The following is a 22,064-nucleotide window of genomic DNA, read 5'->3' on the forward strand; positions in this document are numbered from 1 at the left end:
AGGTTTGTTTACAAGTGGCTGTGCTGGGAACCAAGCACTGTGAGTCTAACCAAGAGCCCACCACCTCCCTAGGTAATTGGTTCCATTGTCGTATTGCTCTGACAGTCAGGAAGTTTTTCCTGATGTTCAGCCGGAATCTGGCTTCCTGTAACTTGAGCCCATTATTCCGTGTCCTGCACTCTGGGATGATCAAGAAGGGATCCTGGCCTTCTTCTCTGTGACAACCTTTCAAGTACTTGAAAAGCGCTATCATATCTCCCCTCAGTCTTCTCTTCTCAAGGCTAAACATGTCCAGTTGTTTCAGTCTCTCTTCATAGGGCTTTGTTTCCAGTGCCCTGATCATCTTTGTTGCCCTCCTCTGAACCCTCTCCAGTTTGTCTGCATCCTTCTTAAAGTGTGGTGCCCAGAACTGGACACAGTACTCTGGATGAGGCCTAACCAGTGCTGAGTAGAGGGGAACTAGTACTTCCCGAGATTTGGAAGCTATGCTTCTCTTAATGCAGCCCAAAAGAGCATTTGCCTTTTTTGCAGCCACATCACATTGTTGGCTCATATTCAGCTTGTGATGGACAACAATTCCAAGATCTTTCTCGCTTGTAGTGTTGTTGAGCCATGTATCCCCCATCTTGTAAGTGTGCATTTGGTTTCTTTTTCCTAGGTGCAGAACTTGGCATTTATCCCTATTAAATGTCATTCTGTTGTTTTCTGCCCAGCGCTCCAGTCTATCCAGATCACTTTGAATTTTGTTTCTGTCTTCCAAAGTATTAGCTATCCCACCCAATTTTGTGTCATCTGCAAATCTGATCAGCATTCCCTGCACCTCCTCCTCCAAGTCATTAAAAAAAAGTTGAAGAGCACTGGGCCCAGGACTGAGCCCTGCGGTACCCCACTTGTTACCTCTCCCCAGTTTGAGAAGGTCCCATTGATAAACACTCTTTGAGTCCGATTCTGTAGCCGACTGTGGATCCACCGGATCATTGTTTCATCTAGCCCACTTTGAGCTAGGTTGCTCATCAGGATATCATGGGGCACTTTGTCGAAAGCTTTGATGAAGTCGAGGTATATTATGTCTACAGCATTCCCACGGTCTACAAGGGAGGTTACTTGATTAAAAAATGAGATCAGATTCGTCTGGCAGGACTTGTTTTTGACAAATCCATGTTGGCTTCGAGTAATCACAGCATTGTTTTCAAGGTGCTTACAGATGGATTGCTTTATCATCTGCTCCAGAATTTTCCCAGGGATTGATGTCAGACTGACTGGTCTGTAGTTCCCAGGTTCCTCCTTTTTACCCTTTTTGAAGATAGGGACAACATTAGCCCTCCTCCAGTCACCTGGCACTTCACCCGTCCTCCATGATTTCTCAAAGAGAATAGACAGCGGTTCTGAGAGTTCTTCTGCTAGTTACTTTATTACTCTAGGATGCAGTTTATCTGGCCCTGGAGATTTGAACTCATTCAAAGTAATTAGGTGTTCCTTGACCATATGCCTATTAATCTCAAGCTGCAATCCTGCCCCTTCAGCCTGTACTTCGCCTTTGCCAGGGGGGTCATAGACCTCTTTTGGGAGAAGACTGAGCCAAAGTAGGAATTGAGCACCTCTGCCTTTTCTTTGTCATCTGTTATCGTTTTGCCATCCTTATTTTATAGCTGAACAACCACTTTTTTCCTCTGCCTTTTACTATGCACGTAGCTGAAGAAAGCCTTTTGGTTGTTTTTAGCATCCCTCACTAATCTCAGCTCGTTCTCAGCTTTAGCCTTCCTGATGCCATCCCTGCAATTCTGTGCTACCTGCCTGTACTCTTCCTTTGTTACTTGGCCTTCTTTCCACTTCCTACATGTGTCCTTTTTTGTTTTCAGGTCATCCCTAAGCTTTTTGTGAAGCCACATTGGCTTCTTCTGTTGTCTTCCACCTTTTCTTCTTGTTGGAATTGTTTGTGATTGTGCCTTGAGAATTTCCTTTTTTAAAAACTCCCACCCATCTTGGACTCCTTTGCTCGTTAGCGTCGCTTGCCATGGGAACTTACTGATCATTGTTCTGAGTTTATTAAAATCAGCTTTCCTAAAATCCATGGTATGCGTTTGACTACACTTGGCTTTTGCTTCCCTTAGAACCAAGAACTCAAGTATAACATGGTCGCTTTCCACCAGAGTTCCTGTAACTGCTACTCTATCCACTAAGTCATCTCTGTTGGTTAGGATCAAGTCAAGGATAGCCGATCCTCTAGTTCCTTCCTCTACTTTCTGTAGGAGGAAGTTATCTACCACACAAGTCAGGAATTTCCTGGAGGGCCCATGGTGGGCTTTCCCATACAGGAGGCATTCAAGACAAGGCTGGACAGCCATCTGTCAGGGATGCTCTGACTTGGATTCCTGCACTGAGCAGGGGGTTGGACTCGATGGCCTTGTAGGCCCCTTCCAGCCCTACTATTTTATGATTCTATGCTGGGAATGAATGCTAGGGGGCGCTTGCTGCTGTTATGCTGCCTCATTACTAGCATGTATGTTATACAACCCATTGTACCCCATGGCTCTGGGTTCAGAGAAGCTGACTGATCCAACCACTGGGTATGCCTGTGTGCTGACTGTACTCAATAAAGTACTCCTTGTAAGTAAACCTGGGTCTGATTTATCACTATCTTGGCACCTCTAAATTAAGAGGTCGAAGCCCACAGCCAGGGCAATACACCTGTTCCTGTTGATCCTGGTGACATCAGAGGGAGGAGGATCCTGACAGAGCTGGTCTTTCAGCAGGGTTGACGAAATGGTCCCGCTTCCCATCTCATCTCCCTCTGCTGCAGCCTGATGGAATGGAATTTAAAAGCAGGGATGGGGAATCTGTATCTCTCTCGATGCCATGGACTCGAGCTACCATCAGCCAGTGGGCCTGGCCAATGGTCAGGGCTGATGGGAGTTGTCACCCAACAACATTGGGAGGGCCACAGCTTCCCCCAAAGGGTCAAATGACAGGTGATGCAGGAGAGTGGATATCCCAATATCCTTGTTCTTTTGCTAAGGGGAGCTGCAGGGGGACAGATTTGGGTTGGGACCGAGGGAAAGGTCCAGCTCACACCCTGAAAGTGCTGTTAGTCCTGGAGCAGAAAACACACAAGACACAACAGGAGTACTTTGGTCCATCCTAAGTCTACTGCCAGTCAATGTCACTGGAGTTCTAGCATGCTGAGGGAGGGAGCAACACTTCTCGGCATGCATTATTCCACAGCATGCATAATTTTACAAACCTCTGCCACATCTGCCTTTTGTCTAAGCTGAAAAGCCCCGAATGCTTTAGCCTCTCCTGGTGAGAAAAGGGCAGCATTAGCCGCAGTGGAGCAACCTAATCTCCAATAGGGATAATGCTGCACTGACACTGTATGGCCGAGGTCAATCCAGATGATATATACAGGGGCTGCTGCAAGTGGGGTCCTCCTTGGATCTTGCAGGGGCTGGAGGGAAGCACTGGCACAGCCTTGCGGAAGGCTTCTTTTGTGCCCTCACTGGTGCTGTGCAATGCTTCTCTGATATTAATACAGCTCCACAGTTTTACTCCCACTGACTGAGTTAGTAGCGCATCAGACAAGCTAGAGGGCGCTATGGCCTTTGATAGTTTGCACAGCAAACTTTCCTGAGCAAAGACTTTGGCAAAAGTGCACTGTTGTGTTTTAAACCAAATTAAAAGGGATTTTTAATTTGTGGTGGCTACTAGGAGGAGGGCTTTTTCTGTTGTGGCACCCCGGCTCTGGAATGAGCTCCCTAGTGAGGTTTGCCTGGCGCCTACATTGTACTCCTTTCGGCGCCAGGTGAAGACCTTTTTATTTTCCCAGGCTTTTTTGCTTTCTAAATTTTTATCTTTGCTGTTTTAAATCTGTATTTTAAATTCCTGTACTGCTGCTAGGTTTTATTGTGGTTGTATTGTTATATTGTGGTTTTAATGTTCTATATATTTTAAATTGTTTTATTGTGTGTTGTTTGGTTTTAATTTTTGTGAACCGCCCAGAGAGCTTCGGCTATTGGGCGGTATAGAAATGAAATAAATAAATAAATAAATAAATAAATAAGCTATTTTTCTATTTTCCTGTCTATAGTATAGTTACAGGCTGCAGTGTCTGGTGTTTCTCATGAAACACCCAGATAATACCGAACCTACCAATATATCAATAAAATTGGCGGAACTCAATCTTCAGATTCTCAACAGTGATGCAGAAAAGAACAGACAGTTCTACAAGCTAGTACTGCATAGTGTTATGTGCCCAGGGCTGCTTTTTCTTTTCTTCGTTCCTTCTTCTTTTCTGGTGTGCCACAACTTCCTAAAAGCTTGGTGTTGTTCAGCACCTGCAAATATGTTCTTCAGGCTTAAATCTTAGAAATACATTTCTAATAAATTTCTAAATTTTTAAATTGCTTTTAGAACATTTTAGTTGTTTTAACATGGTGTTTTATTCTTTTAACTTTGTTGTTCACCACTCCAAAATCTTTTGATGTGGAGCGGTATATAAATATTGCAAATAAATAAATTAATTAATACATCCGACACTGACAAAAAAGCAACAGTAAGGGGGCTTTTAGGAGCAACGGCACTGTCACAAGTAGTGAGCAAGCTTTTGAGTTCTCCAGAATTCTTCCTCAAGCTGGATGTTGAGCAAAACAGCCAGGCTGGAGGAGAAAAAGAACTGGGCATGCTGGCAGGGCTGCAAAGCAGTTTGTAACCATCTGAAGACGGAGTGCAGGAAGAGTTGTATGGATGTAGGATGCAATCCTGTTCCCAAGGTATGCCAGCTAAGGGGTTGTAGAATATGACAGAAGCCTTGCTACAGTGGCAGAACTGGGATGCATATCGACCATGGGAAAATGCTGGTGGAACTGATTGCGTACGCTGGCACAACACTTTGCTAGTGTATCCATTCCAGTGGTGCAGTTCTGTCAGCAGAGCAGCCAACTGAGTGGACAGGAAAAGTGTTGGTGAGACAAAGAAGGAACAGACGTATGCCAAATCCTTCCCCCCTTTGGACTCTGGCCACACACCTGGCAGTGGCCTGCTACACTGGCAGAGCTCCTGGGATATGCCAACACAACACTATGCAGCAGCCAATACGAGTGTGTGGGGGGAGAGAGATGTGGTCAAGACATGAGCAGGGCAGGAGAGGACCAGACAAGTGCCATGTCCTATATCCCCCCTCCCCCGCACCCCAAACATGTTCCTGAGGAAGGTGACGGAAGGAAAATTCCTCCCGCTGGATTCAATAGTGAGCAGGAAAACACAAAAGAACACATTCAAAGGAAAATAAAGCCTATAGTATTACCAATGGACTTCCCATTGCTTGGGGAAATGGGAAACATATATATGATCCCAAAGTTTCAAACCATTTCCCAGTCTGTCATACTTCAGTGCAGGCAGTGGAAGCTGGTGGCTCCTATCTCAGTGGGGCAGTGAATCCACTCTAGGTTTCAGTCAAAACTAGTAAGAACTCTAAAGGAGCTATCCAAAGTGCTGAACCCTAGCCTCAGAATGGTGGTGGCCCCCAAACTATGGAATGATCTTCCCGACAAGGCCCACCTGGCGCCAACATTGTTATCTTTTCGGCGCCAGGTGACCTTTCTCTTCTCCCAGGCATTCGACAGTATATGAGAAGTGTTTAATTCATCCTGCAATGTCTTATGACTATGGTTGTTTGTTTTTGAGTTTGCTTGTTTGAAATTGTTTTAGATATATGTTTCTTTTGTGTATATTGTCTGCTTATGTGTTTTTTTATGTAAATGGTTTTTAATCTCTCCATATTGCATTTTTAATGTTTTTAATCTCTGTAAACTTCCCAGAGATCTCCAGCTATTGGGCAGCATAGAAATGTTTATTATTATTATTATTATTATTATTATTATTATTATTATTATTATTATTATTTAGAGTTCTGGCTGAAACCCAGAGCAGATTCACAGCCCCACTGACATTGGAGCCACCTGCCTCCACTGAATACAGGAGGCCAGAACCTCGGCTTGGATTCCCAGTCCAGCCCTTGGGGGTTCCCTGGAAGGCCCCACCCCCTTTCCCCCAATCACTGATTGTTTGATGCTTTCCTGGCTTTTCTGCAGTTTTTTACCCTGCATTCAAAATGATTGAAAGGCCTCTCCTAAGGCTTCATTACTGGCAGTAGGAGCTTTAGCATAAAATACGCTGGCATTTGGGGGGGGGGGTGGCCACGCCCCTTTTACTTTTAGCCCCTCCCACCACTGGAACGCAGCCCCCGAGAGCTTCAGTGGAATGGAATTTGGCCCTCGGATTGCAGGAGGTTCAACACTCCTGTTCCAGGGTAATGAGGAAACAGAAACTGGAATGGGACTATGCAGATATGACTGTCAATAGTTCTAGTAAATAGAACCTGCTTCTAGGTCATTATGGCTGTTTTATTGATTCCTGTGCTGTTTGCAGTTTTGCATTATATTGTATTTTCTTATCTTAAACATTTGTATTATATTTTATATTTTTTACGATTCTATGGGATTTTAGTTTTTTAACTGTTTGTAATCTGCCCCCAAACATCAATTATTGGGTGGATTGGAAATGCAATAAATAAATAAGCAAACTGCAATTTCGGACCCCATTTGGGGAGGGGCAAAACCTGCCCCATATTCCAGCCAGTAAGTCACCAGGGGCAGGTTTTCCCCCACCTCACCAGAGTCCGGTGGAGGCTGGTGGCTCCGATTTCGGTGGGGCTGTGAATCTATTCTGAGCGTCAGTCAGAACCAGCCAGAATCTAAAGGAGCTATCCAAGGTACCTGAGCCCCATTCCCAAATAGGTTCAGTACCTTAGAAAGCTCCTTTAGAGTTCTGGCTTGTTCTGACTGAAACCCAGAATGGATTCACAGCCCCACCAGAATCAAAGCCACCAGCTTCTACTGCCAGAGTCCCTAAGTGTACCCCTTTCTCACATGTAAGTAAATGTATGCCGGACTGCCATACATTGCTATGATGAAAAGTAAAATTCTGCACTTAAGAAAAGTGCTGCAATGGGCTGGAAACCTTCTTGTCACCCAGCTGCCCCTGGCTGGGATCCCACAGGGAAGCTGCATTGTTTTTCTGTGTGCAGAATGTCATAACACCTCTAGAGGTTCCCACAGATATATCAGGCTTCTTGCCACACACAACCTTTCCATTGTAATGCCAGCTTGTAAATAAATAGCACCTCCAATAGAAGACATTTACCAGAGCTGCAAAAATGCCTGGTTTGCCTTCGAGCACCACTGCTCCCTGACCGCACATTTTTCTCTCCTCCCTCACATTTTGTTGACATGAAGTGGCTGTTGGCAGGATTTTGAAAAAGACCTTTTCTTTGAAATTAATGAAGGCTTGGATGAGCATGCCCTCTCCCTCTCCTTTCAAAGAGTGGCTAAAATCCAGCTGATCCTTTCTCTCTGAAACTGTGCCTCCCTGTGTGATGTGGCAGGAGAGCCATCTTTAGCCCTGTCGAGTGCCTGCTTTTGTAGGCACTTCTTCATCACTAAAAATGTAGAGCAGTCAAAAGGCTGCTGTGGATGGATGGCTATTTTTATAGAGGCACTATCAACATGGTGACAGTTACAGAAACGTGCTACTGATTAAAGGACAGCAAGCCCAGGGGACACAGACTGGTGAAGCAAGCACAAATGTTTGCAAGAATACAAGTTCACACAAGGCTAACTTTTCTCTGCCAAGGGCTGCGTCCTTCTCCTTCCATCTCTCTCCCTCTCTCCCTCCCTCCCTCTCTCTTTCCCTCTCTCTCTCTGTTTGTCTGAGAACAGATTGCATTATAGCGTCCTCTTAAATAAATCAAAAAGAAAATGTTGCCAAGATGAAATTCCTTCCTTCATCAGCTTTGCCACACGCATTGCTCAGTGCACAACAGTTCATACTGATGGGCTGAATCTGGTTTATAAAACGTGCAGCGCTGCTCATTTGCTTTCTGCGTGGATTACTACATAGATGGCATTGATCCAAGGCAAGCTGAAGGACTAATTTTGCTGGGAGTATTATTGGGGGGGGGATCAAGACTTCCCTGGGTCTGTTTCACCTTCCGATCCTAAGAGGAGGGGGGGTGGAATCCTATTCATTTGTTCTTTTAACACAAATGACTTGTTATGTAATAAAATATGTGGGTATTGTTGGAATGTAGGGGGCATTAATCCCTTCTTCATTCTTCCTCTTTTCATGGGACCAGCGGGTCTGAAAAATGAAAAGGGAACAAATCCATTTTGTGCTATTCAGGCACTGCCCGTTGTCTCCAGCAATTATGTATGACACTCGACACAGTTTGATGGCTTGTGTTGCAGCTCTTTTTATATGTTTACAACACAATTTGATCACCTTTACATTTAGCTGAGACAACCAAGGGAAATGATCCCTGAACAAACATAAGTACAAAACAATAAAAAAGTCAAGAACAATGTCAGGAACAATTTAGTGCAACAAAACAAATCTTTTTTAAAAAAAAAAAAACAGCAACACATTAGTTACAAAATAATATCCTTATTTCAAGACAGGGAGTAATGAATTCAATCACCAATGCCAATTAACAGATGCGTTTCAACCTTTCAGTCTTCTTCAATGGCATATAAATGACAATTGGGGCAGAATCCTATGCATGTTTAGACAAAAAAAAGTACTACAACTCCTAGCATTCCCTAGCCAGCCATTAAGGATTGCGCCCTTAATGGATTAGCTGCTCCATTCTAGAATCAGATTCAGGCTTGCGTAAATCAGGAGTGACATTCTTAAAATAAAAATATCGCCTTTTCATTGCTCTGTATACAAATCTTATTTGCAGTGCCCCAGTGAAAATACTATGGGTTGGGCTGCATATGGTAATTCACCACATATTTCTTTAAGCATACTTGTAATGGAAAATCCTCCACTCCCCAGACTTTCTAAATATTGACAAAAAGTTGACCTAATTGCAATTCCTGATGGGCAAATGCAACTATGTGAATATGAATGCACAAAAGTTCTGTTGAATAAGCATGTATTAATATGTATCATATTAAATTGTCATGCAGGGATTCCACCCAACCCTGAAAATATCCATCAAAATGCAAGAGAAATAAAAGGTAAACTTTGTCTGTTATATATAAGATCAAATGTAATACTATTATGCTTAGGACTGATAGATATATCAACCCCCTCGAGCGTGTTTTCAGTACCATTTCAGATCATAAAGATATTATCTAAATAAGTATTTAAACCAGGAGTGTGGCCCTCTTATTTAGAAGACTGGATGGTTATGCTTATTTAGGTAACAAATTACAAACGGGTGAGTTGGTTCTCTTTTTCCTATATTTGTCTGAGCTCCTCCAGAGGGGCTTTTGAAGGGTATGAGAAACAGCATTTTATTTCTTTTTCATTTTCTTTTGCTGGAGCAATCAAAAGCTGTCTGTGTGAGAGAGAGTGGGGGAGGGCAGCAGGGACAACAGCAGGGAGATTGTGTGTACAGGAAACAAACAGCCCTCAAGTTTCTCCCTTGCTCCCTGCTGACTCCCCAGGCTGCCAAGCTCCCCCACCCACCCACACACACACACATACACTTTCTTTCTTTTTTAGTTTGAGAAGAAGCAGAGCCTCTAGCTGGCCCCACCTGTTCCTTTTCCTCTGAAGAATGCTCTGGATCTATGTAGGGCCCAGCAGCATTCTGTATCAGGGAAAGAAGGGAGGGGTGGCTGGAAGGTAGACTTCTGCTGCTTTCCAGATGCCTAAGGTAATTATTTTTTTAATTCCAACATTTATTTTTAAATTGTAATGAGGAGGGGCAGGAGTCCTTGGCAGGCCCTGGTGTGTGGGGCCTATGGCCACTGAATTGCTGAGCCCAGGCTTACTGAGTTAAAAAATCCAGTTCTCTGTGCCTTTCTCTTCATTTCTGGGCTTCTCTACAAGAGCGATTTATTGCACACTGGTGATTGGCCACTCACGGAGGTTTGCAGGTCCTTTACACAATGCCATCAACCTCCAGGTCGTCTCCTGCACTTTCCCCCCTTTCAAAAAGATTGGAGATAAGCTGTAATAAACCTTAATGGCACAATTATCGGCAGTGTGTAATGCCGCCATTGTGCTATAATTCAGCCATTAGATGGCACTGTTTCATTGAACATATAGAGCATCGCCAAGAAAGGAACTTTTCAATTCCACATCACATTTGCTGTCTAAAGGATCCCATCATAATCCTGCAAAGAAAATGGAAGAAAAAACCCTTGGTAAAGTTGTGGGATTTTAGCCTGGTGTAGAAATGTTCTGTGTCCATCTCAAATGCCAGTCTATTGTTCTATTCATACACAGACACCATTCCATGAGTTCTTACCATCACATAGCCTTCTTGGGCTATCTTAGCCCTGATGGCAAGACATCACCCCCAGGCTTACAGTTCTCTGTGTGTGTGCACTTGTGTATGCATATGTGCATGCACACACACACACACCCCATATTGCTAATAATGGCAGTGGCTATCAATACAAATTAGCCAGCCAGAAATGTAAAGAGCTTAAACAAAGCAACCTAAAGAAACTAAAACCACCAATAAATCCTCCAATTTTTCAGAATTGGGTTGGATCCAGATTTAAGCTGTGCTGGCAGAAGTGGGCTTCCCTGTCTCTCCTTACCAGGGCAGCCCCTCCAGTTCCCTGAAAATGTTACACAGAGAGTCAAAAGACCCTACTGAATGAGGTGAGCCATGGTGTGTGTGCGTTCGGGAGAAGGGCTCCTCTTGGAGAGCCCTCCTTCTCACAGAAGGCAGACCCTGGATCCAACCCCAGAGCCTTTTGTGGAGAGAAAGGAGGCGTGCTACAAGTTTGTTCTGGGCCCAATGAAATGATATTTGGCTGTCATAGATCTGCCACAAAAGGTTTGTGGCATAGTCCTCAATGTGCTCAAAACAATTACTGAAGAAAGTGACTGTTCACACACACACACACACACACAAGCAAAAGTGTCTTATCTTGGAGCTGCAAGCCTCAGCCAATTAAACATGTTGCATAAAAGGTAATTAGGAATCCAGACAATTAAATAAATAATAAGGTAACTGGTACCAGTAGAGAAGACACAAGCAAGTTCACAATGAATTCTGCGTAACTGGCATAAAAAATAATGGTCAAGTTGACCTGGATGGTATCCAAAGAGAAAATGTTAAAGCCCTGTCACTTGGGCCAAAAAGTTATTTCAGTAATGAACAGCTGTGAGACTGTATTATTCCAGGTCAAAAGTGTACTTACAGTTCTTGCTTATCAGTTAATGAGCAAAAAATATTGTGTTGGGGTTTTTTGCATCAAACAGCTCGATATACAAATGTCTAGAAACATTTATAGACTAATTGTATATTTTAATTGACAAATTTAGAGTAAGGTGTTATTTTCTCAAAGGTATAATTCAAAATTGATCTTATGTAGCCAGAAAGGTGTATGTGTAAGCCTTTTATGTATGTTCTATTTTTAAATAATATTTAATAACAATGAAATAATTAAGACTGTGAGCCCTAATTTATGGGGCAGTAGATAATATTAGTTATGAGGTAATCACTACACAAAAGAAGTATAAATATGTTCTGATTTTATAATGCACGAGCTTCTTATTAGAAGCTCACCAGGCCTGTGTACATGTCGGCTGACTAGCTTATTCACTATTGAATGGGGAACTTGGACTTAGAATGCAATATCTCCTTTTTAAGGTATAAAGACTAAAAGTCTAAGAACCAGAAATTTTAAGAAATTCTGTTTCCTATTATGATCTAAGAATCTTTAGCAAAGCTCTGTTTAACAACAACAAAATGTTTTTATGTTATATTTTTACAAGTTATATTTTGATATCATGCTACAAGTTTATTTCTAATAAAAATAAAAATGGGTCAAAAAATTTCCTTTACCAATTCTTGTTAATACAAAACCAAAATTAAAAAACAACTTTTGGTGTACACTTTGTGTGAAGTGTATTGATCAGCTATCAGTAGTTAATTGGCAGCCAATGGCTTCCTAAATACTGGAACTATAGATTGAAAACACTCAGCAAAGACCCAAATCTGTAAAATGGCACTGGGTGGATGCCTCTCATCCACCTCATGTAGATCCTTACTGGCCTGCTAAATGTCTGAACCCTGCTGATATTATGATCTCCTATTTATTACTGTTACTCTACCAAGTTTTGAGGGTGCTTCCAGATGGAGGGCTTCTAATCAAAAGCCGTAATCAATAGCTGCATTGTGCAACTATTCTGTCTTTTTCTCCTTAACAGGAGATTAAAAAGAAAGAAAGAAAAAAAGATGGAAGTAGAAAGTGGGAAATCATGGGAGGGTTACAAATTGAAGGCAGTGTTGTCTGGACACACACACACACTGTAAAATTCTGTGAATGAGAGGCATGGTGATTGAACAAAATCTGGAAGCACCTTGTCTGGAAGTACCGGAGACTAATGTTATATTAACACTGTAATTGTATTTAATTCACTCAGAGCTGTTTCACACATTATACAAAGTAACAAGAGACACACATATGAGCAACTGACACATGCTTGCTATATATCAGCCACGGGAAACTAGATTTTGTCTCCTATGGTGAGATTAGGGATAGCTTGTTTCTCTTACCAGGGATGCTCCAGTTTCACCTTTAGCTATTACACCAAAGACAGGGTGGACAAAATACTCCTGCTACCACTTCTTAGTACTTCCAGGAACAACTGCCTGCAGCCTCTCTCAAGTTCTCTACTGGTACTTCTGCCCAAGCCTCTATCTATCTATCTATCTATCTATCTATCTATCTATCTATCATCTGTCTGTTCCATTTACTGATTCCACTGCAAAAGAATAGAAGTAACAAAGATGTAGCTTTACAGAAGTTTGCCTTAAGCAACAGCAGGAAGCCAAATTGTCAAGAAAAGAGAGAATGGAAGGGAAAGTTTGTTGACGAACACTAATTGGCCTTACTAGGAAGTGTCACAATGCATTCTTCTTGAAGAATTACAAAAAAAAAAAGTACCTATAAAGTACTAAATCAAGCAAAGCACACAGAGGCATGACAGGAAATCCACTAAAGCAATTTGTATTCATACTGCTACAGCCCCAGGATATATAACAGAACTGAGCAGGTGCAATACATTTCAGGGAAAAGCCTTGAAGAAACTGCCATTATTACTGACTGCAAGTGTTGGATTTGTAACCTCTGTTCCCATGTGAATTGGTGCCCCCTTGCCCTCCTTTGTTTATCTTTCGCTTTGTTTCTGCTGTGCTTGCATGAATGACATCTACTTTACCTAGTGAAAGCGAATACTGCATCACCTAAAGTTTGTTTAAACTTGTGCACTTGCTCGGAATAGACAGCTTGCATAACGTGGTGTTACAATGGCCAACATTCGACCATGTCTTTTATTTTGGGCGTCTCTTTGGATACTTTCTCTAGCCACAGACAAGGGTGATTTTAAAAATTACATAAATTACTAGATAAAAAGAAATATGGAAACTGACTTTTCAAAAAGGATGATTAAAGAACTTCGTTACTGCGGCGCAGAAACTATTCTCATTCACTTCCCACTAATAACAATTCCTTTCTTAATTACTTGTTTGCTTAATTGGAATTTCCTCCTCACCAAAGCAGTTTGTGTACAGGACAATGGGGTGAATTCCAGAGGAATAACTGAATCAGGACTGATTTACACTACATTTTTTTTAAAAAAAATGTATAGTAGACATTTTTGTGTGGAGAAATATGTGAAAGATAAGCGCAGCATCATGTGTGATCACCCCACAAACATCATTTTAATTGTCTGTATACACCCAATTACTTTGTGCGACTTGCCCATTGTCCCACAGCATGGCACGCGCTGCAGAGAAGCCCAACATGCAATCATCAGACATGATGATCTGCACATGGCCACATTTTGTGTGCTTTCCTAAATGAAGCGTTTTCTGTGCAGGAAAGGTATTATGCATGAGGCAACCATCACTCTATTGCAGCAAAAAAGAAAAGAAAAAAAAAAGGTTCACCTGTATGCACCCAAATGCTTCTATGTTTCCACAACTGAGGTGTCCCACAATTTCCTCTTCTAACTGTAACTCCTTATGTTGTGTCAAATGCCTGTTCAGAGGCTGACCACCCTTTGAGAGCAGCTTTGTAAACACACAGAACTGCGGGCTTCAAAAACTCCCATGTGGATGGGGAAGCTGTCCAAAGAGTCCTATGGCAGCTTGATACATTACCAGCTAATTACAGGGCAATCCTCTATATGTCTATTCAGATGTAAATGAGTTCAATGGGACTTACTTCAAGCAAGTATATCATTCCAGTCTTAGTTTATTATACCATGATTGTTTATTATAACATGACCTACTTCACCAGAAGCATGATGTACATGGGCAAAATGGAGCTGTTACACATAAACTGAAGTCCAGTGTGGGCAGAACCACAATTAACAAGGTGTATTGATATACATTATTTGTACATTATGCACTGTTTCCTTGCCATCAGGATGTGTTTGTGGCATTTCTGCTGTCTAACTGTCCTCTTCTTACCTTGCTTTTCCTTCTCTGAATCTCAAACTATGTACATTTATACCCACCACCTCTGCAGACCACATCAGGCATCTGATAAAACAAGGAAGTTCTTGATACCAAAAATGGTATTAGGGTGCAACATAAAATCAAATGCAACAAAAATGGCATTAGGGTGCAGTGGAGGCTGGTGGCTATGATTTTGGTGGGGCTGTAAATCCACTCTGGGTTTCAGTCAAAACCAGCCAGAGCTCTAAAAGACCTATGCAAGGTGCTGAAACTATTTTGGGCTAGGCTTCAGCAACTTGGAAAGCTCCTTTGGAATTCTGGCTGGTTCTGACTGAAACCCAGAATGGATTTTTTCAGCCCCACCAAAAGCAGAGCCACCAGCCTCCACTGGTTAGTTCTAAAATAGCATATTTTGGTCATAGCGTTTGGTTACCATCCCTTATATAGCTTACTGGAAATGCTGAGCTCACTTAAGGAAATTAAAACATATGTTCCAAGATTACTCACAGTTGTCATCATTTTGTAATGGCCATACTCTCCATTCCCACAAAGCAAGCAATCATCCAAAATCCATGTGCACCTCATCAAGTAACCTTTCATACCTCCATACCTGACGGGCCACACATGGATTTTGTACTAAGCTATGCTTGCCTGAGTACAAACAATGAAAATCAGCCCTATGGCTTCATTTGAATACTGGTTCCTGGGACCTTTTTGGTAAGCCATCAGACTAAAACTGCAGGTGAATCTTCACACTTTGTTCTCATATGACTATAATAAAGCAGTCTGTCAGTGAAACACATAAAATAAATCCTGTTATAGAGATTTGAATGTTCTTCCTGAAACCCTAAGGACAGATTTGTAGCCTAATCCTGAGAATCTGCCCAACAGTAAACTGGGTGTACGCTGCCTAGAACACAGCACTGAGAAGTGCTTTTGGCATGGTGGCATCACATCATGCTGAAACTAGGCCTAAGACCACAACTGTAAATACACTAGGGAGTACACCCTATTGAACATGGAGGGATATAATTCTGAGTGAACATTTTTATTGTCTCACTGAGTTCGACAGAGCTCACTCCCAAGTAGATATTCTTCGGTCTGAAGTCTTAATGGAGGTGTCCAGACATTAAGGTGCACAGCTGCATAGCTCTCTATTCTGTTTTCCATCTCACATGGTGAGCCGTATTTAATATTAGCATCTCGTGGTGAACCCCAGAAATCCTTCAATTTTCAGTTTTCTTGTTTTTTAAAAAAAAAACTTGGCTGAGTGAGGTGAGACTTTTGGTTTAACTCAACCTATTTCACTGTAGGTTAGTTTATTTATAATGTAGTAACTTTGATGCATATCAGAATGAAATGTGATACACGTGTTGACAGCACAATTTTATATTTCAAATCTGAATACGAGCTCAGCCCCTGAGGCTATTTTCTTTTCTTTTTTTGAATCTATATTTATTTTATTTTTTATAAGTGAGATAAACAGTACCAACAACATAGTCAAAATCTCCAGTTTCCAACATTACGGTATTCTGGGGAAGAAGAAAAAATAAGGAGAAAGCAAAAGAAAGAGAGAAAAACAAAAGATTATATCTAAGCTTCAATGAAAGCAAACCAAATATCCAAATATAAGTCCAATTGCAAATTATACCTATACAGCACTCTTCCAAACATGGCAGGTATTATTAAATCTTTAATCCGCTGCTCCATAAGTAGTGAGCCCTATCCTTCAATGTTATAACCTCAGTCTTATAGCAAATAAATGGGAGCAAACCATCCATTTCCACTAACCATATATTACCATTCCATTGACACATATTAGTAAACATTAAAAGTTTAACCAACAAGAAATAATAATAATCATACTCCCATAATAATGATAGTAATACTAATATTAATGATAATTTTTTAAAGGAGAAGAAGAAGAAGATATTTAAGAAAAGGATAAAAAATAAAAAACTATTTATTTATTTTAAGTAATATATCTAAAAATGTATTTATATGTGTACACCCACATACACACATACAATATAATGCACAAAGGAGAAAGAAAACAAAAATATGCAAACATTTAATCTGGCAAACTTCCCAGACATCCTATCAGCTAAAGCCCAAACAAGACTTCAGAGGAACAGTAAAAATGACTAAATTCTAACTCAGGAGGCTGAAAAAGTTGGCTCCCTTGTTTTAACGTTAACACCAATGAAAAATGATTCGGCCACATCAGGGTTTAAAAACTTTTTCACCAGGTCTTCAAAAAGAATGCAAAATATAGCAGGATTTTTAATATGATATTGCAGGTTATTTTGCTTTGCCAAACTTCAAGCTTTGGTGAATTGCCTTCTTCTGTCAGAAATTCCTTTAGTATAATCAGGAAAGAGCATAATCTTGTCATTTTCTGGTCCCCACCGCAGCTCACCTTGTTCTCTTGCCAGACACAGAAGATAATTTTTTGTAGAAACTCATGAAAACTGAACGTGTCCCAGAAGTGCCACGTATTGGCCTTTAGTGCCACGTATTGAGTCAGGAACACGATATGCATGCTCAATATCCAGTAGAAAATCAGATGGCAAAACCAATAACTCATGCAAAAGTTTATCCATAAATTCAGCCAAACATACATCAGAAGCCAAGTCTTTAATACCAAGAATACGAAGGTTCACTCTGCATGTAAAAACCTCCAATTGGGAAATTCAAGCAGACAAAGTTCAGGGTGTTTCAAAAAGATGGACTGATTTGAAATCGCTATACCTCTACAACCACGAACCGCCTATGAATGAAACTCTTACCACTTGAAAGGGTGGGGCATAGAGTTTCAAATGATTACCGCTAGATGCCTCTCTCAGTGCACAAACAGCCCCTAGCTTCAGTCATTCACAAGATGGCAACCCTGCAACACAAGGCACACTGCCTCAACATTGGATAGACTGCACGGGACCCAGAGATTTGGCGCTACTCTCTTGGCCCCCAAGATCTCCAGACATTACACCCTGTGACTTTTTCTTGTGGGGATACGTCAAAGAACATGTTTTTATGCCACCATTAGTGACTAATCTGGATGACCTCAAAAACAGAATCACGGAAGCGGTGACTTCAGTGGAAGAAGGCACTTTGAGAGGCGTTTGGGACGAATTCAACTATCGTCTCGATATTGTCCATACAGCAGGTGGAGGGCACATAGAGCATTTATAAAATGGTTAGTAAAACTTGATAACTCATTAAACCATTTGTAACTTTTGGTGTAATTGTAACATGTTGCCATCGTGAAATATACTGCTTTGAAACTGGGTCCATCATTTTGAAACACCCTGTATTGTGAGATGCTTGCATAGCAGTTTTCTGAGCAAGAACTCAGTCTTCGAGTGCATTAACCTTCATTTTCATTTTTTGAAGAGAGATATTAATTAAATCTACAGCCCCTTGGAGGGCAGTGATTGAGTCCTGGATTGTTTCAAGCTTCTTTGACTGCACTGATAGCTGAAAAAACATAGTTTTTATCAAAGCAAGCAACTCCTCCTCACCTCTGGCATTTCTAGAAACCTTTGCCGGGAGAGCCATGTGGGGGGTAGGTGGCATTCCCAGACCTTTTGTTTTTCCCTTTGATACCGCCATCTTCCACTTCCAGAAGCCCCTGAGGCTATTTTCAAAGTGTGTGTATGTGGTGGGGGGGGGGGAATGTAACATATATTTTAATGCAACATCTGCATTGAGCCATTACAACAAAAGTTGGTGTGTTTGTGCAGTACATCATTCAAGTACACAATTACAACTTAACCCCAGACCCATTTTTAAGGGAACCAAGAAAAATGTAGCTTGCCTTGTGATATGAAATCTGCCTTGAATACTGAGAAATTACAGCATCATTCTGTTTGAAATTAGTTGATGTCTGCAACTATGTTCAAATGGGAGGAATGAGAAAAATGCAAAATACAGTAAAATACAGTATCAAGCAGTGCCTTTCAAACACTGCAGTTGCTTTATTGGTAACTTAGGCTTTAATTCTGTACTGAGTTTTGGGCATTTAATTTCCTTGGTATTTATTTTGTTAGTTTAGTTAATAGATTAGGTCAGGATGTCCAACTTCTTCAGCCCGTCCTATCCAGCCAAGCTGCTCAGGTGCCAGAAGCCCTGGAAGTGACATGGTTGTCCTGCCTCTGAAGCTTGGGTGGGCAAAATCTCCCCCCCGAATGATTTAGCACACTCCTTCTTCCTTTGCTGCCAAAGCTCTGCAGTGGCATCTGCAGTGATCTCAGTTTCCAGTTGGGAACAATGACCACCAGTCAGAGAAGAAGCAGGATTTCTCAGGTTCCTTTTGGCCTGGCCAGAGCTGCTTCTGGGCAAAAATTGCTTGGGGGGCAGCACTGGCCAGCGAAAAAGAAGAATGCAAGATGCCTCTTCTCACCTGATAGGGCAATGAAGGATGGCCTGTCATTGGAGGAACACCTACCAGGTGAGAAGTGGAACACTGCAAACACAGTGTGGTAGTATAAAAAAGTGAGGCAATAGGTGCTGGATGCAGGCCATCAGCCAGTCATCCCTGTGTTAAAGGATATTATTTCATTTGTTGAGTTGCTATTCATTTCTTATGGCTTATTTCTGCCTGATACAAAGTCTCTAGACCAAACCAATGAATCCAGGCAGCTGGAAATTCCCAAAGGGGAATTTCCAGGCCAGCTCTTATTTCTTCCTTTGAAGAATGTGTCTGATGAAAGCACCTGAGAGATACAAGTACAGCTTTAGCAGTAGTTGGGAGGTTGAAACTATATTTACAAGCATGTCACTGGGTAACCTGAGATCCTAGCACATGCCAAGATTCTAACAGGTTAAATGTATATCTATTTTGCTATCATGTTTTATTATCACCTTTGTACTCTGCCATTTCTCCAAGTAACTCAGGGTGGCATCTATGGAGACGATCCCATTTTACTCTGTGCTTTAGTTTAGGCTGACAGTGACTGGTTCAAGATGACCTCATAAAACTCATACTTGTGTGGAGTTTCAAACCAGGTCTCCCTGGTCCAAATCATGGTTTCCTTCGTATCCTTAATGTTAAGTAAGTCCTATTGAAATAAACTGCTTTCACTTCCAGGACAACTTGGGAGGAATCCTATTGTAGATCGGCAAAAGCATCCTCCAGTTTTTGTTTTTTATTAAAAGGGAGCTAAAGGAGGCTGCCACAAATGTGGGTGAGGAGGAGCTGTTTAACCCTTTCTCTTCCTGCCATGTGTCCATCCAATCAAACTCATCCTACTCTAGCTGCTTTTCTCTCTGCAGGGACAAAGATATGTGTACTCCTATCTTTTCCCCCAGAGAAGAGACTAAACAGGCGACGGAGCAGATACTGAGTGGACAAATAGCAGGAAGGGTTAGGCACCTCATCCCCTTGCTGTTTCTTCTTCTCTGAGAGAGCTTCTCAAACAAACAAACAAACAAACAAGATGGGAGCAAGAAACGCACAACTGTGTGTAAAGGTGTGGGATGGCCCTAAAACGAACTATTCAGATGAGAGTAAGCAAGGGGCAATACATTCCCACCGTGAAGAAACATCTGCCCCCTTCCCACACACACATTCTTTCTTGAACACAGAAAGAAGGTTTCTGCCCAAGTCGAAAGCTCGCAGGGTGCATCCTGGCCTCTGGTTGGTCCTAGAAAATAGCGTTCTTGTTTTACTGGCGCGGTACATTTAATCTTGACGTCGGGACTGCTACATTGCTAAAGCGAACAGGGGGTAAGATCCAGCAGGATATTTATAGGCCTAGCCGTTGCCTTCGCCCGCTCTCCTGTGCGCGTTAGATGTAATCCCGCCTCCGCAGTGTTCGCGGAACGGCTTTGCCCTCCTTAGCTGGCAAGCAACGCCAGCTCTTGGCGCGGGCCGATTCCCACTTTCCTGGAAAAAAAGGTAACGCGCCAACTCGAGGCAGGCCCGGGCAAAGGCGGGCGGGCACGCGAAAAGGGCCAAGTTTCTCCAGCAGCAGCCTGCCGTCTGCGAACAGAAACGCGCCTCCGCCGCTGACCAAAAGGAAGTTCCGCGGCCCACTAAACATCTGCAGCAGTAGCAGCCGCCGCCGCCGCCGCCGCCGGTCCAAGGCGGGACTGGGCTTCCCCTGCCAAGTCTGGGCCGCTGAGTTCCTGCTGCGCGCCGGGAAGAGGACCTCCCCTCCTCCTCCGCTCGCACTCCCGAAAGCGCCGTTCTTAAAAGCGCGGCTGGCTCCGGGCTTCGCCCACAAGCCGGCGACCTCCTCAGCTGGCGGGTCACTTCCCCTCCCCTCCGCCCCGCTGATCTTCCTCCTGTCCCTCCCGGCCGGCAGGCAGGAAACGACGGGGCCGCAGCAGCTGCCGCAGCAACATGGGCTCGTCCACAGAGACCCACGAGATGAACGGGCTGACGGCGGGAAGCGGCAACGGCGACACGACGCCTCCCGACGAGGTAAGAAACACCCTCGCCTCGCCTGAGGGGACCCAGGAGGAGGAGGACGCAAGAAGCGCGCGCGCAGTGGCTGCCTGCCTCCGAGCGCTTTTCTGCCGGCAGGGACGTCGTCTGGGGCCTCCGCCGCCAGTCCTGCGTCGGCTGCTGCGGCCGGAGCTGCTGTTGGGCAGGCGGGCAAGCAGGCGCAGAAGAAGCCTCGAGGCTACGGATTCAGTGCCGCCCGGCCGCTGCTGGGCATGCCTTTCCGTGGGAGCCGGAGGGCCTGTTTCACCGGGCAGCGGCACAGGGCCGCTGATTGGTCGCGGGGTGGGGGCTGGTTTTCCTGGCGAAAGCGCGCAGGGAAAGCAGCGAGCTCCCTTGGCGCCAGCCTGGTTTCTTCTTCCTCTGGGCGGAGATTTCCTGCAAATCTAGGCTGCTCTGCGCTCCCGCTTGCTTTGGAATCCGTCCAGGCCAGCAAGGCTGGGTGTAAACAATAAAGGCTGAGAAAGGGTGGGTCTCGCTCGCTAGGCTGAGGCTGGCCATAATTCCCTCGGGACCCCTATAGCCTGCACTTCTGCCCAACGCCATCGCAGTGCTCAGGCACGATGTGGCGAATAAAATAAAGGGATTGAGGAGGGCAAGATTGAAGAGTATTGTTACTGTTCTACCAAAGAATGTCAAGAAATGGTCAGGTGGCGTGTGGCCTTCAGAAGAAAGCAGGGAAATGGATCTGACCGAGACCTGACATTGATGGCCTTAAGCTAGGTGGTTACCAAGTGGAGTGACCCCTCCCTGCCATGGATTTCCCCTGGAGACAAAAGAAGTCCAGCTGGTCCAAAACAGGGCAGCAAGACTGTTAACAGGCACTGGCCAACATGACCATATTATGCCAGTACTTTTCCAGCTGCACTGGCTGCCAGTCTATGTCCCGGCCCAATTCAAAGTGCTGGTATTAACATTCAAAGTTCAATGGTAGCTTGGGGCCAGGCTGCCTGAAGTATCGTCTCCTCCCATATGTACCTGCCCAGACCCTAAGATCATCTTCAGCTGTCCTTCTCCAGGTGCCCGTATCAAAGGGAGCGAGCCAGGTGGCTACCAGGAAGAAGGCCTTTTCTGCTGTGGCACCCCAGTTGTGGAATGAGTTCGCCTGGTGCCTATGTTGTCCTC

The 22,064-nt window shown here is 43.4% G+C and overlaps 1 protein-coding gene across 3 annotated transcripts in view; it reads left to right on the forward strand.

Moving 5' to 3' along the window:
* Window positions 1–6,855: 6,855 nt before the first annotated feature.
* The window catches only part of NINJ1 (ninjurin 1), a 52,360-nt gene continuing 37,151 nt past the window's right edge, over window positions 6,856–22,064 (forward strand). For all 3 annotated transcript variants that reach the window (XR_014788523.1, XM_084839979.1, XM_084839977.1), the window contains exons 1-2: window positions 6,856–7,969; window positions 9,024–20,918. Coding sequence is in view for 2 of the 3 variants with exons in the window: in XM_084839979.1 (XP_084696105.1) it covers window positions 20,838–20,918 (81 nt within the window). In the remaining variant the exon portion in view is untranslated. The remainder of the gene's footprint in view (window positions 7,970–9,023; window positions 20,919–22,064) is intronic.

The sequence above is a fragment of the Heloderma suspectum genome, chromosome 2 (genome assembly GCF_057233095.1).
Source record: "Heloderma suspectum isolate Gila_16-S chromosome 2, 16-S_ref, whole genome shotgun sequence".
Classification (NCBI taxonomy): domain Eukaryota; kingdom Metazoa; phylum Chordata; class Lepidosauria; order Squamata; family Helodermatidae; genus Heloderma; species Heloderma suspectum.